The following is a 15,037-nucleotide window of genomic DNA, read 5'->3' on the forward strand; positions in this document are numbered from 1 at the left end:
GCGCGTGCGCACTACAATTGGTAAGGGCAGCTCGTAGGCAATGTTTGCATGCGAAACTAGGAAGTTGAATTTTGAAAGCATTTTCTGGTTTTGTTTCATTTATTTCTCTTAATTAGCAGGTAAGTTTGTCAAGTCGATACTTTTTGACTCCAATATATTCTTAAGTAATCTAAATTAAAAATAACTTTAAAATTAGCCCCAAGGAGTTTGCAAAATTGATCCAAAATGTTTAAGCTTAATTGTACCAGGTCATGTGTCATATGGTAGGTATCCCAGGCATAGACTGCCTAACTGGCCTGTATCTCGTTTCGGCCAAAGTACGTCTGTAATACATACCTGTTTTTAATGACCTTGCAACAATGTTTCTATTGTCAGCAATAACAGCTTGCATTCACACTTTTGAGTTTATATGGTGAATTTTCGTAAACATCATAAATAAGTGAAATCAGAATATCCTGAAAGGAATTTAGGTAACGAATTCAACGACACTGACCTCGCAACAGCTAATGTTTTCATGTAAACATGGCGTCATTAGACATTTTAGCCTACGTTTCAGTATCCTACTATCGGATCGTTGAAACAACGAAACCTCAATCCCCGGCCTCATTCACGAATTCACTCACCTTCCTACACCACCAGTTGAAATAAAACTCGAAACATCCCGTGTTATTCCTCAAAACTACATGCACCTTCATTAATAAAAAATTGAAATCCTAGTAGAAATCCGTTATCGAAAATTGTTTGATATAAAACGTCACCAAAAGTAATTTTTCTGAAGAGTAGATACCGCGTGTCAAAATGGCGGCCGCAGTCGCATCCCCCAGCTTTGTATCGTGTACCCAGGTCACGGTATGTCTACGTGACGAACAGTCAAGGTCAGAGAACAGCGCAACCTGTCTGCTGTCATGACGTAATATAATGGCTCCGCCCAATGAACGGCGCTGTCAATCATCCTTATTGCCTTTGTCGAACAGACTTTTACGCAGGTAAGAGCTCACGCTGTCCTCACTTTTAGAATCGACGAGCGTCAGGCCGACACAATCTGGTTGTGTAGGAGACTATCATCGTGATGCCCACGTTGGAACCATTGGATTACGGAAGAAATATTCATACCAGGACTGAAGCAAATGTGGCCATTTCTATGTTTGTACCGGGCAAGTACCGGACATTTTTTTTTTTTTTGCTAGCGGGAAATACTGCAAATTCGTCCAAGTTAAGCAAAGGGTTGGGGATCGCATTTTTAACTTTCACTAACCTGTTTCGGAGTTAAGGCACGCTAAAAGTAGACCATTTCGGGGGCTGTATTTGGTGTACATGTGACGTTTTGAAAAGAGTAAAAAACGACCACTTATTCGCTATTGCTGAAGTATCCCCGCCGAATCATGTACCAATACACAAGGTATTGGTACATGAGATCAGGTATATCCCAGGCAAACCTTAGTTAACACATTTGCTAGTCAGCGAAATTCGCCGAGACGGGGCCCAAACACAATGCATATTTACATAGAAATTTGAATTTTTTTTTCGAGAATAGGTCGGTGAAGGAAACCTACATAAATATGTTATCTATACTTCACTTGACCCAAATATATGATTTTTATGGTGATAATCAAGTCGCACATGGAATTTTAGAGGATTTTGATAGCAGTTCCATTAAAAAAAGCTGCTATCGCCATGAGACTAAGATCTAGAAACACCCCGAAATGCCGTTTTAGGAATTTTGCTAGCTGAATCTTTTTGATGAAAGTCAGTCTTTGACAAGATGTAACTTTGCTACGGAAAGTGCTATGAAAAAAAGGTTTTCAGTTTTGGCTTTGTTTACTCAAGGGCTTTAATTTGATATATAAAATGATGCAGTTTGATGGCAAATTTGAATTCACCTACTAGCATACCTACATATGGTCATGATGGTGGGGCACATTTGCGTTACAAGCACTGATTTTGATCATTTGTCTTCCTTTTCACTAAAATTGATACATATCTAAAACTATACATCTCACACCAGCAAAACTATACATTTTTGGAAAGCTTATGTTCCAAGGAATCCAACTATGCAAAATTGAAGTTGGTATATAGGGTGCGTAAGAAAATATATAGGGTGATATCATGAAAAAATTAAATTTTACTAGTAAATTGATTATTTATTGCATTTGCTACTGGTATGGAATACCTCAAATGAAATCTAATTTTGTGACAGGCCACACTATGAGCTTTAATAAAATGTATACTTTTGCTATGTTATGATTGACCAAAGTGGTGATACAGGGTGCGAAAATATACGTAACTTCATGCACAAAATGTTGATTACATTTTTGAAAATATTTTCTTTAGAGTGTATCCTACATTTATTTTAATTGCATATTTAGATTCCTGGGGTAAAAAGCTGTCCAAAAATGTATACTTTTTCTATCTTAGGGTGTATAATTCTCAAGATACAACAATTGAAAGCCAAAACGCATGTTGTGATTGAAAATTTTGGCATTTGTGTGTAAGTGAATAGGAAAAAATTGTGGTTCTTGTGACTTGCGGTTCTCAGTGAATTCTTGTAAACACGATTAGATAAAATTAATAGCCGAATATGAATAATGAATAAACAAGCTTTCATTTGAGGTATGATTTGCATGTATAGCACACAATTTGACAATGATATAATTAAAATTCAAAAAGATATCATGTCTTCAAAGCATTTGCCATAGAGATTGTACATACTCCTCTACCACTTATCCTCTACCACTTATCCACCAGGTTTACCTTCGTTAACATTTTAATATTTTTCACTAATTAAACAAATTTGAATTCCAATTGTGAAACATATTTGAAAATTAGAATAATCAAGCTGTATAATGAGCCCAAACTTGATGCAATTGGACTAAGAATAGCTTAGTGACAACAAGTTAAATCAGAAAGAGGAGAGAAAAATGTAACGCCACCAGGTATTTTGTGGTCCCACCATAAGACGCGTGACCATCATATAATTAAGGCATATTATTTATAGGTATGCAGGGCTGTCATCTCTCACGCATTGGCCTACCCTGAGTAAAGATAAACACTTGTGTTGAACGTCAAATTGGTCACTTATCGCTCACTGTTCAAAATGTGACATCCACACCAATTACAGTCCCCGAAACTGTCTACTTTTTAGCCGACCTCAATTCCGAAACATTTAGTGATAGTTAAAAATGCGATCCCCAACCTTTGGTTACCTTTGGACGAATTTGTAGAAATCTCCGCGGAGTCTCTGTGTCTGAAATTCCCCGGTACAAACATCGAAAATGTTGCATTTCTCAGTCCCGGTGATGATACTATATCCGCTTCGCTGTTTTCATACATGAATGAATATATCTCTGACCCCTGTAAGGTCAAAAACGTGGCGTTGATTTCAACCAATCCGATCCACCAATTGTGACCTTTTCATGAATATTTAATAAGCAGCTTGATACTGACGTCATATCTGAGGTGACAGGAGGCAGCAGATACCATTTTGGTCAACTGAACTCGACTCGTCCGTTCTTTTGGTTGGCATAAATCGAACAAAATTTTCAATAACGGGTAATAGTAGGATTTCAATTTTTTATTAATGAAGTTACTTGTAGTTTTGAGGAATGACAAAGTTGTTTTTCGAAACTTAGATGTTTGTTTCAACTGACGAATGACGATGTAGGATCGCAAGGTGAGTGAATTCGTGAAGAGATTTGCTTGTTTGAGTGATAGTAGGATACGGGATGTAGGCTAGTCCTCAGTGTTTGACCGGCTCTGATGTCTCAATTTTATTAGGCCGTATAAAATTAATGTTTTGGTTCTCGTCCAGAGGATTTTCATGAATTGATGAGGGAGGGAGGTGTTTTTTTGTTTTGTTTTTTTTTTTTCCAATGTAAAATTAGCATTGTCAGTAGTTTTCGGTCTTCTCCAACAGTGCTCGAGGAACGATGAGGCCCTTTTTTTTTTTTTTTTTTTTCAAATGTGAGATTCTGAGGATAAACCCCTAGAGTACCACAAAAAGACTTGGAAGTGATGCTTGTTCTCTAATAAACTTATTTATATGTATGAAGATTTCATAAATCATTCCAAAGTCTAAAAAATTGAAAAATCTAAAAAAAAAAAAAAAAAATCTGACAAATCCCAGAAATTGAGGAGGAGGGGGGAGAACCAAAATATTAATTTTACACGGCCTCCATGAATTATTCGTACCTGCTAACCAGACAGCAATACTGCGTATTGCTGTGTGGTCACATGTCATGAATTGGTCATCTTTTGTGTATTAGGCCGTATAAAATTAATATTTTGGTTCTCGTCCAGAGGATTTTCATGAATTGATGAGGGAGGGAGGTGTTTTTATGCCTCCACCGGAGGTATTATGTTTCCTGGTTGTCCGTCTGTCTGTCTGTCTGTCTGTCTGTCTGTCTCTCTGTCCGTCCGAGCTTGCAGTGCAATTTCTCAGAACTGGTAAGACGTACAGTGATGCAAGTTGGTGGAGGGATGGTTATTGGGGTCTTCAAATTATAGGAGATTTTCGCCGCAAAATATGGTAATTAAGTACCTAATTTGCATAATTTATGCGTAATATGCGTAATAAGCAAAATACCTTGTGAACAGATTATCTGGAGATCCGTATGGGGTACAGTGACGTAACTTGGTGGGAAGTAAGCGTGGCCAGATGTTCTCGATCGGATTAGATTTTCAGTGCAAAATATGCTAATTAAGTACCTAATTTGCATAATTTATGCGTATTTGATGCGTATCAAGCCAAAAAAACCTTGTGAACAGATTATCTGGAGATCCGTATGGGTTACAGTGACGTAACTTGGTGGGGAGTAGCAGGGCAAGAGGTTCTTGACCTGATTAGATTTTCAGCACAAAATATGGTAATTAAGTACCTTATTTGCATAATTTATGCGTAACAAGCAAAATACCATTTTCTCGGAGGCCAGGGGGGCGCACGTTCCTCAAACTTGGTGGGTGGGTGCATCTTGACCCTAGACAGAACAAGTTTGTATTGGTCAGTGGGTCAAGGTCACCCGAGGTCATGCAGGGGTCATCTGAGGTCAAATTAGCAAAAACTGCCGTATGGACATGAAACTGGGTGAGTACAGTCAACATTTAGAGCCAAAATTTTGGAAGGTCATTTTGGGGTCATCTGAGGTCAAAAAACAAAAAACTGTCGTATGGGCATGAAACTTGGTGGGTACAGTCAACATTTAGAGTCAAATTTTTGGAAGATCATTCCAGGGTCATCCAAGGTCACCCAGAGGTCATCACTGGTTAAAATGATATGCCTCAAGGTGGAGGCATTGTGGCGACGCTTATGCCGAGAACCGCGCAAGTCGAGAACCGCTCTAGTTTTTTGGTGTTTTTTTTTTTTTGTTTCAGTGTAAAATCAGCATTGTCTGTAGTTTTCGGTTTTTTTCAACGGTGCTCGAGGAAACGATGAGGCACTTTTTTTTTTTTCTTCAAATGTGAGATTCTGATGGATAAACCCCCTAGAGTACCACAAAAAGACTTGGAAGTGATCCTTGTTCTCTAATAAACTTATTTGTATGTATGAAAAATTCATAAATCATTCCAAAGTCTAAAATAATTGAAAAATCTAAAAAAAAAAAAAAATCTGAAATCCCAGAAATTGAGGAGGGAGTGGACGAGAACCAAAACATTAATTTTATACGGCCTAACATATACTGTTAGGTGATAAAAATATCACCAATTTTGATTCATTTCAACACAACTTTTTAATGAATACATTTTAGACCATTATAAGTATATATTTCTGGAAAGCTTATATTACAAGGATGTCAAATCAACAAAGTATAACATCATAATACAGGGTGGGTAAAAAATATACAGGGTGGAACATCAACAAAATTAGCATCTTTCTTGTCATGGTAAACCCCATATTTTCTTTTTCTGAAAGCTAACTAGCTCAAAATAAATATGGATTCAGAAAGACATTGCATGGGCCCTTCAAACAAATTAGGAAGAAAAGTTTGGTATCCATTGCGTTAAACATACAGGGTGGTCAAAAATTGTAAAATAATTTTACAATTTGTATGACATTATCAATCAAAACTTTTTTCCTCCATGTCTGGCACTAAAACTAATAGCATAATTGAATTCCTCATCAAATTTCCTTAAAAATATGTGTACTTTTGAATAAGCAGTGTGTCTCAGGCAAGAGATAGACCATTTAGAAATGCCGGGACCATTACGCGCACACTTTGTACAGTAAGATATGAAGAGCTTATTTCCAAACCGTGTTAAGTCTACCCACCTTCAAAATTGAGATTTTGATGAAAATGGGTAGTGAGTAACTAGGGCTATCCAGCAATGTTTGTGTTTTTTACAAAATTAGTCAAGTTCAAATATTGACACACAAAGTATCAATTTTTTTCCAAAACGTGTTAAGTCCAATCCAGTTTGTTAGCAAACTGTGTAAGTCCACGAACACTGCCCTTTTGGGCAGCTTGTAGGCAGGTAGCATGGCATAGGGCTTCCAATAGTTCAGTTCTGCATGATTGACAACACTGCCTTGCTTTGCGTCTTCATTCTAGTATACCTGAATTTGGTCTGAATAAAAAGTTGTTGTTGTTGTTTTTTTGGTTTTTTTAGTAGGCCTAGTTTGTATGGGAATTCTTAAATATTTGATAGATACCTCCAGAAATACATGAACAGGTTGGGAATGGGGAGAGGTTGTGATGGTAGAATTAATGTTAGAGGATGGTGGTAGAGTTAATTAGTTTTTGATATTATTATTTTGTATGATTATCAAAATTCAAGGTATTATTTAAAAGTTAAAGGTGTATATAAAAAAACTTAGGACTTAAAGACTTTTAAAAAAACTTACGACTGTCAATATGAGATTAGGGTGGCAGCATGGGGGAGGGGGAAATTTCGATAATGTGGTAAAACAAGTGGATATTTCAGGTCATCACTTATTGTCAGTGAAAATGACGTTAATTCAATTCTGAGATATGCAATACAATTAAGTTTTGAATTTTGAACTATTTTAAACGTCGAATTTTGGTAAAAATGGGCGGGAGGGGGTTCGAGATGCAAGGTGTTTTGTGGCAAAATTGTGTTTTATAGTAGGGAGAATAACATTTTGTATGTTTTTAATAAATTTGTTATCTTTTAAGACTAGTTTGAGAAATATATGGTTAGTTCTGTGTTACAGATACTATGTTTTGTGTCAAAATGTGTTGAGTCCATGCCAGAAATTGTATTTTGTGTCAAAACGTGTTAAGTCCATGCTATTTTTAAAACAAATTAATTCATTAAAAAAAATAAAAAAGTCTCTAGATTTTAACTTTACATATTTTTATGCTCCAATATATGTCACCTTCACTTCAATGTAATTTTATAGAAATCAAACTTTTTTTCATTGCCATAAAGAAAATTCCTGATTTTCTTCAAAGTGAACCTTGTGGACTTAACACGGTTTGGAAATAAGCTCTTCATATCACTGTCTTAATTAGCATTTAATTAAGCAATTAATTAGTTACATCTTTTGTTTCAGTTGATCTACTTTGAGGTAGATCTACAGTCCAGGATGATATATGTGCAATTTGTGGTCCATGCTAGTTGTACTTTTTAAGATACAAAGGTTTGAAGTTTGCCATATTTTCACAATTTTGTGTACAATCCTACATGTATGGGGCTCACCCGCCCCGGCTCACCCGCCCCGGCTCACCCGCCCCGGCCCCTCCATTGACACCTCTTACGTATTGAAGTATAACTCTCAAAGTAGTTGTCCAATTGACTTGGGGTTTTTGTATTTGATAAAGAACATAATTATCTACAAAATGACACCAAACTTTCTACAATAGGTATTATACTTTTAGAATAAACCACACTTGAAGTGCGAAGAAAGCGTTTTCATGTTACGGCCCCTCCATTTTTGGGTGACCTATTTGTGACATGCGACCGTATGGAACCAGACATAGCATTGGCCGTGAGTCTCATGCATTGGGTCACTTTCTCACGGTCTCACGCCAAGGTAGTATAAATCTCACTCCTAGGTAGTAAGTCTCACGCAAAATGCTGGAAAATGAGTAAAATCTCACGCATCGTCAAAATAATTTATTGTCCCTACTACACCCCCACCCGCTTTTCAGATTCTCGAACGCCATGGCTCAAATAATCATTCATGGGTCAAAATGAACATTGTAGTCGACAAATCACGGTACGGCTCTGTCTCATGCCAAGCAATTCCAAAAAGTTGACAGCCCTGAGGTATGAGAGGCAAACCTTTAGTTAACACATTTGCTAGTCAGCCAAATTCGCCTAGACCGGGGCCCAAACACAATACATATTTACATGAATTAAAGGAACAGCTAGGTCAAGGAAACCTACATAAATATGTTGTCTATACTTCACTTGACCCAAATAAATGATTTTTTATGGTGATGAGACACTCGCACATGGAATTTTAGAGAGATTTTGATAGCAATTCCACATAGAAAAGCTGCTATCATCATGAGACTAAGATCTAGAAACACTACCGAAATGCTGTTTTGTAAATCTTTTTGATGAAAGTCAATCTTTGATAAGATGTAAATGTTTTCAGTTTTGGCTTTCTTTACTCAAGGGCTTTAATTTGATATAAAATTATGCACTTTGATGGCAAATTTGAATTCACCTTTCATACCTATTCAACAGGTCCTGTTCCAGTATCAATGTAGAAGTAGAAATATTTATCTGTAACAAGAAACGTCTTTAAAAAGACAACGCCATGGATGAAGATCATGTTTCATAATTTTGCATTGCAAGTACTTGGAAAGCTAGTAAATTTGAATGTTTGGCACAACTAACCGGGTGCGAAATATTGGCAATTATTGGTAAATACCACCAATGACATACTTTAGGAAATACTCAAAATTTTCATGTCGAAAGCTGAATTGGAAAATGTGTGCTAAATTGGTCTACATTTAATTCATACTTGTAACAAACGGCTCAATTGAAATCACATCCTCTGAGTTTTACAACAATCCAACAATCTATATTCAGATAACCTTAAGAATGTTTGCTGCTTAATTAAGGGATTTCATATCAACCACATTTCATGACAATCCAATTATCTATTATCAGTAACTGTTAACCTTGATATTGAAGCATGGTAATTAATTTTAGATATATTTATTTGCAATGTATAGTTTACTGGTAGTTACAATCACATCATAAGGCCACTAACAGTCAATTTTGAGTTTCCCGTCACATAATTTCTGAAAATAAGTGAGGTAACTTTTTCATTATTCATTATTTTTCTGCCTTTCGTTATATGACTAACACGAATGTAAAATGTGTTGTTATTTGCCACTCACTCACTTGAAGATGGATGTTTAGCCCTAATGAGATTCAAAAGTATATTAAAAATAGTCACAATAATGAATTCAAATGAGGGTCAGAAAATGAAGTGAGGGCGGTGACGGAAACTCAAAATCGACTTTCATTGGCCTAATCAAAAGACTGATTACTCAATCCCAGGGATTCCCGGTTGCTCTACACGTACCAAAAATGTATAAAACCAAAGCCACTATCTACCCCAATTACTGGTACCCCCCCCCTCGACGACTAGTGTCACTCCCAACATCAATTAGTGTTGGTAGTAGTGCACTATTTATACCCAGCTCTAGTCAGATCAGGGAATGGTCAGATAATGCTCATTATTATTGTTTAATTAGTGGTCACACTTTACTTGTCAATGCTTGTTGACAGCTTATCAGCAGGGGTGCAATTGTATCCTTTTTCATAGAGCAAAATTGTTCAAAATGTTCTAAAAACCTTATTTGCGAACGGATTTTAATCGTTAACAAAGCAAAATGTATGTTTAATATATTAATTATTTCATTAATAGCAATTTCCTAAGTTTCCATCCATAAATAACCACAGAGCATTATCTGTTTACAAAATAAATGTTTATTTTCAATTAGCCATCTTATCAGTAAAACTGATAGGAGGCCAAATTATAGTCAAATCAATTTGCCATCTTATCAGTAAAACTGATAGGAGGCCAAATTATAGTCAAAAAACAGATTCTTTGTCTGGTAGTCCCGGCAACCCAGTCTATATGTGGCTCAGTTGTAAACATACACAACACAAACCGACTGTGAAGGAGCCTATATGCACGTAAACAACTTTCTAGTACATGTATAATAAAATCCGTTTTTGAGTATAATAAAGAAAGTCATGCATTGGCAACATGAAGGAAATACCTATTGCTAACTTGGTAAAATGCAAACTCGTAGCCCAATCTTGTACATCATAGCACCCAGTTTGGGTTTGTAGTTTCGAAATGTTGCAATTAAACATTAGTTCTTTCAAATATGAAATGCTAAAACACAAATCTAGAACAAATAATCATTATATTTAGAAAGATATAGCAAACTTTCCATGATAGAGATTGGACCCAAGAAAGTACACCCAAATTAGGTGACAATTCGGAATTAAGCCATGGCTGGAATAACAAAGCAAAATGTATGTTTAATATATTAATTATTTCATTAATAGCAATTTCCTAAGTTTCCATCCATAAATAACCACAGAGCATTATCTGTTTACAAAATAAATGTTTATTTTCAATTAGCCATCTTATCAGTAAAACTGATAGGAGGCCAAATTATAGTCAAATCAATTTGCCATCTTATCAGTAAAACTGATAGGAGGCCAAATTATAGTCAAATAAAAAATCCTTTAAAAAGGAACAGGGCGAACAAATGAGGAAGTGTCAAGATAAAGGTGTAGTAAGGAATCAAATTTGATTAAAAAAATGAATAGGTTCTTGTCAATTATTAAAGTTTAAGCTACTTAGAACATAATTTGCACTTGAATGAAAACATCCATTAGTTCATTCTGTTGAATGCCAATAGTGAGTCTCCCCCATATTTCTACTTTTCATGTTGCTCAGGTTATTCGTTAAGTATTTATACCTAAAAATAATTTCATGCTGACATCTACAAAATGTATTTATCAGTTGAACAAGTTCACCCTCTGCATAAAATTCTTTTATTTTGAACATGTTGAATGCCAATAATGTACCTCCCCATGCATTGTATTTCTACTTTTTATGTCACTCTGGTTATTAAAACTAGGCTAGTGCTTTATTTTCCGTGTTAGAGATGTGGCGATCAACTATTAACTCAAAATCAAAATGAAAATAAAATCTTCTGAAAGTAATAAAATATCTATATTATAAAGAGTATACTATTAATGAAAAATTTAGGCCTAAAACGAATTAGACCTATAACAAATCAAACTCAAATAATTTATTTTCAAATTACATACCTTAAAATCTTCTGAAAGACAAACGGGTTTGTCTCAGCCATTTATTAATTTCTAGAATATGCCATAAATACCACCTTAAGATCTATGCATGACGACATCATAATTCATCTCTATTAGATTTTCAGTGTATAAGCAAGTAGAAGTAATATCATCACTACAATATGCCCCCAAAACAGAACTCCCCACCCCACATAATCGCAAATTGACACGACAGCTTCATTCCAATTCAAATTTAATATTTCATCCAAAACGGTCCTGTGATACACTTTCCCCAATCAAACACATTTGCATTTGATCATCTTCTACTCTTCCCTGCCCTGAGTAGATCATTATAATATCAAATCTAAACACCATGCCATGGAATTCACCATATCACGTCCGAACTCACATGCACATTGGCGCCCCATTCCTTTTTTAAAGGAATTTTTATTTATTGTCATTGCATGTAGTAGGCCTATTTAATTATTTTACTGCTAGCAACATTTGGCATTTATTGAACATTGATTTCAACGTATACAGCTGTATACCACCGTACAGGTTCAACCAAGTTAGCAGATAAAGGGCAACCAGTTATTGACTTTTCTCCTGGTAATTGGTCAATAAGCAAACACTCATGGTCTGCATGAGCAAATAAGTCCGGGCGATTTGTATTGCACAGGGCTCAGTGCTAAAGTAAATAAGTTTCCCCATTTAAGGGATGGGGTCAGTATGAACGTTTGGACAGTATTTATTGTGGGACATTAGAGCACATCAGACATGTTGAATTGCATTCTAAGTGCGAAGAATGGCCTTTTGATATAAAATAATTTTGATTTTTGAAATTCGCAAATGATGATTTTTACTTAAAGTGTATGTAGGTGGGATGAAAAAGCCGACGATCAATTGAAAATTTTGACCTTTCGTATTGAAGATATGGATCTCTTTCCCAAAACACAAAAAATTAGGTCATTTTGGGAAAAAATCCATATTTTCAATATGATAGGTCAAAAATTTTCAATTGATCGGCTTTTCCTCCCAGCTACATACACTTTAAGAATATGTCATTAGATTTATAAAATTTACTTCGAGGACTGTTATATATCAAAAATATGAAAAATATCAAATTTTAATAATTTGTCATAAAATTTGTAGGCCTATTACATCGTGATTTCAAAAAATGAAAATTATTTGATATCAGAAAGACATTCTTCGTATTAGGAATGCAATTCCATATGTCTGATATGTGCTCTCATGTCCCCCAAAAAATACTATCGAAAACGCCCATTCTAGATCCCTTAAGTACTTTAATTTACTCAAGGTTGTGTTTGTATAAATGATTCAGTTATATAAACACAGCCTCGTGAAAAGGTCATATTGACATAAATTAATTGACTGCGTGGTTCATGGGTTAAAGTATCATTATCAGATTCTATACGCTATGGTAAAACAACAAGCACATGCAAGCAAGTATTTTGCCAGTATCAATAAAACTATAATGAGGCTATTATAATGTAGCCCAACTGTACGCACAATCTGGCAATACCGCTCAGTCTGAGAGAAATGAAAAATATCTGTTGCAATTTTCTGATTTGCATAAAAGTAATGCTAGTTCATGGAAGTTGTAAAACAATTATTTCTTTTAATACAAACATATTCCTTGCTAAGACAACTTTATAGCACTGTTTGAATATCAACATGAAGTAGTAATGACAAATTTAAATGGACACTATCGCCTCTGTAGTTTCCTGATTACATAGACAGCACGAATATTTCATTTTTATTCTGAAACGCCGTGAAGAAGTAAGTAGTACAAAACCCAGCGCAATATGGGTCGAAAATCGCTTCGCGATTTTCGCCCAAAAACAGATTCTTTGTCTGGTAGTCCCGGCAACCCAGTCTATATGTGGCTCAGTTGTAAACATACACAACACAAACCGACTGTGAAGGAGCCTATATGCACGTAAACAACTTTCTAGTACATGTATAATAAAATCCGTTTTTGAGTATAATAAAGAAAGTCATGCATTGGCAACATGAAGGAAATACCTATTGCTAACTTGGTAAAATGCAAACTCGTAGCCCAATCTTGTACATCATAGCACCCAGTTTGGGTTTGTAGTTTCAAATGTTGCAATTAAACATTAGTTCTTTCAAATATGAAATGCTAAAACACAAATCTAGAACAAATAATCATTATATTTAGAAAGATATAGCAAACTTTCCATGATAGAGATTGGACCCAAGAAAGTACACCCAAATTAGGTGACAATTCGGAATTAAGCCATGGCTGGAAAAAAGGCTTGATTGATTCAGTGATCCCAGTGAAGGTGTAAAAACAATGCTTTATAATTTTTATGAGGTATTTTTGCTATGAAAAATTTGACAACAAAATTGAGGAAAACAGCAGTATCGACAGAGTTGAAGCCCCTTCAAATCGGACATTCCCTGTTCGTATCTCATGTGCTGGTAGAGAAAATTAACATGACATCCGGGCCCTACTCTGCCATGTTTGGCTGAGTAGCGGTACATGAACACGGACATTTGAGCCTATATGTAAGTTACATGTGTATTCGCCCTTTGCACGGATCCGCCATCTTGCTACCAAAATGAGGCTCTCCCTGCAAACGCATGCGCAAAATGTGCATTTTTGTTTCTCACGCTTTTCTAGCAATGCGCCAGAAGGCTTTTACAACTTGTTTGCGGTACCGTAATTAAAGCTTGCGTTTGACAGGCGTACACATGCACGCACACACTTTGCGGGTAGAACCTCATTTTGAGATGACCGTGCGATCGGTGAATTGCTTACGCCACCATCATTTTAGTTTTGCATATCACATATTGACCGAATCTCTTACATGTAGTTTGTTGTTTTTGTCTCCTTTGGTGAAGTTTGTAAACTAAATTGTGATATTCAGTGTATTATTTGCAGTATAGACTCAATGGAAAATCCAGGCGAAATGAAGCAAATCAGTGTTGTACATGGAGTGGATAAGGAGACATTCAACACTGAAATATATCCAAAGGTAATTTACTTCTGATGTGTGACTTTTTATCGACATACCGTAAACGTTCAGCTAATGGCGCACCTGGGCTCCTTTGCCTTGGGGTAAATTTCATGTAAAAATAGAGAGCTATACCTCCTCTAAAAATCCCAACAAGAATTAAGGGTATATGTGCCTGTATTTGCTGGTGGGATTTTTATGGTAGGGCACTTTTAGTTTGTCTAAAATTCCATTTATGTCAAGGGAGCCCATAGCGCCTAATGCGTTTACAGTAGATTCTTCATGATTACTTTATCATGTGCTCTAACTGTGGATGCATGTGATGTAAGTGCCTTAGAAGAAGCTTTTCAGTTACCTGGGAGGAGACACTCAGCTACAACACTATTGGTGTACACATGCATGACCAAAAATAATGTGCAAAGAGCAGGGGTGTTTTTGTGTGTGAAAGAACATGGAATGTGTGATCACATCTGAGACGAATATCTCAGATCCACATTCAGGAGTCTTTAAACATTAATTTTCCCCGGTGGGTTCAGTCTTCACTGACAATGTGTACGCATGATGGTGCCAATTAGGGGTACTTTTCAAGAAATGTCCGCGGAATTTTCGAGGACAAAATTGTTTGCGATTGTCCAAATTAGGGGTGTTTTGGAGCAATATTATTGTCCTTGCTATGAAAATTAGGGTGTATTTCTAGGACTTTCGTCCGCGTTTTACCGCTACAGTTTTCGTTATTGTCCTCATTTCTCCGTGAAATAGGGGGGAAATGAAAAAGCGTCCTTGAA

General features: G+C 36.0%; 1 protein-coding gene across 1 annotated transcript in view; it reads left to right on the forward strand.

Annotated features, from left to right (window-relative positions):
• Nucleotides 1-42: 42 nt before the first annotated feature.
• Nucleotides 43-15,037, forward strand: part of LOC140168040 (tRNA wybutosine-synthesizing protein 5-like) — a 39,011-nt gene continuing 24,016 nt past the window's right edge. The window contains exons 1-2 of the mRNA XM_072191345.1: nt 43-119; nt 14,166-14,273. Of these exons, the coding sequence (XP_072047446.1) occupies nt 14,190-14,273 (84 nt within the window). The 5' untranslated portion in view covers nt 43-119; nt 14,166-14,189. The remainder of the gene's footprint in view (nt 120-14,165; nt 14,274-15,037) is intronic.

Source organism: Amphiura filiformis, chromosome 13 (genome assembly GCF_039555335.1).
Source record: "Amphiura filiformis chromosome 13, Afil_fr2py, whole genome shotgun sequence".
NCBI lineage: Eukaryota > Metazoa > Echinodermata > Ophiuroidea > Amphilepidida > Amphiuridae > Amphiura > Amphiura filiformis.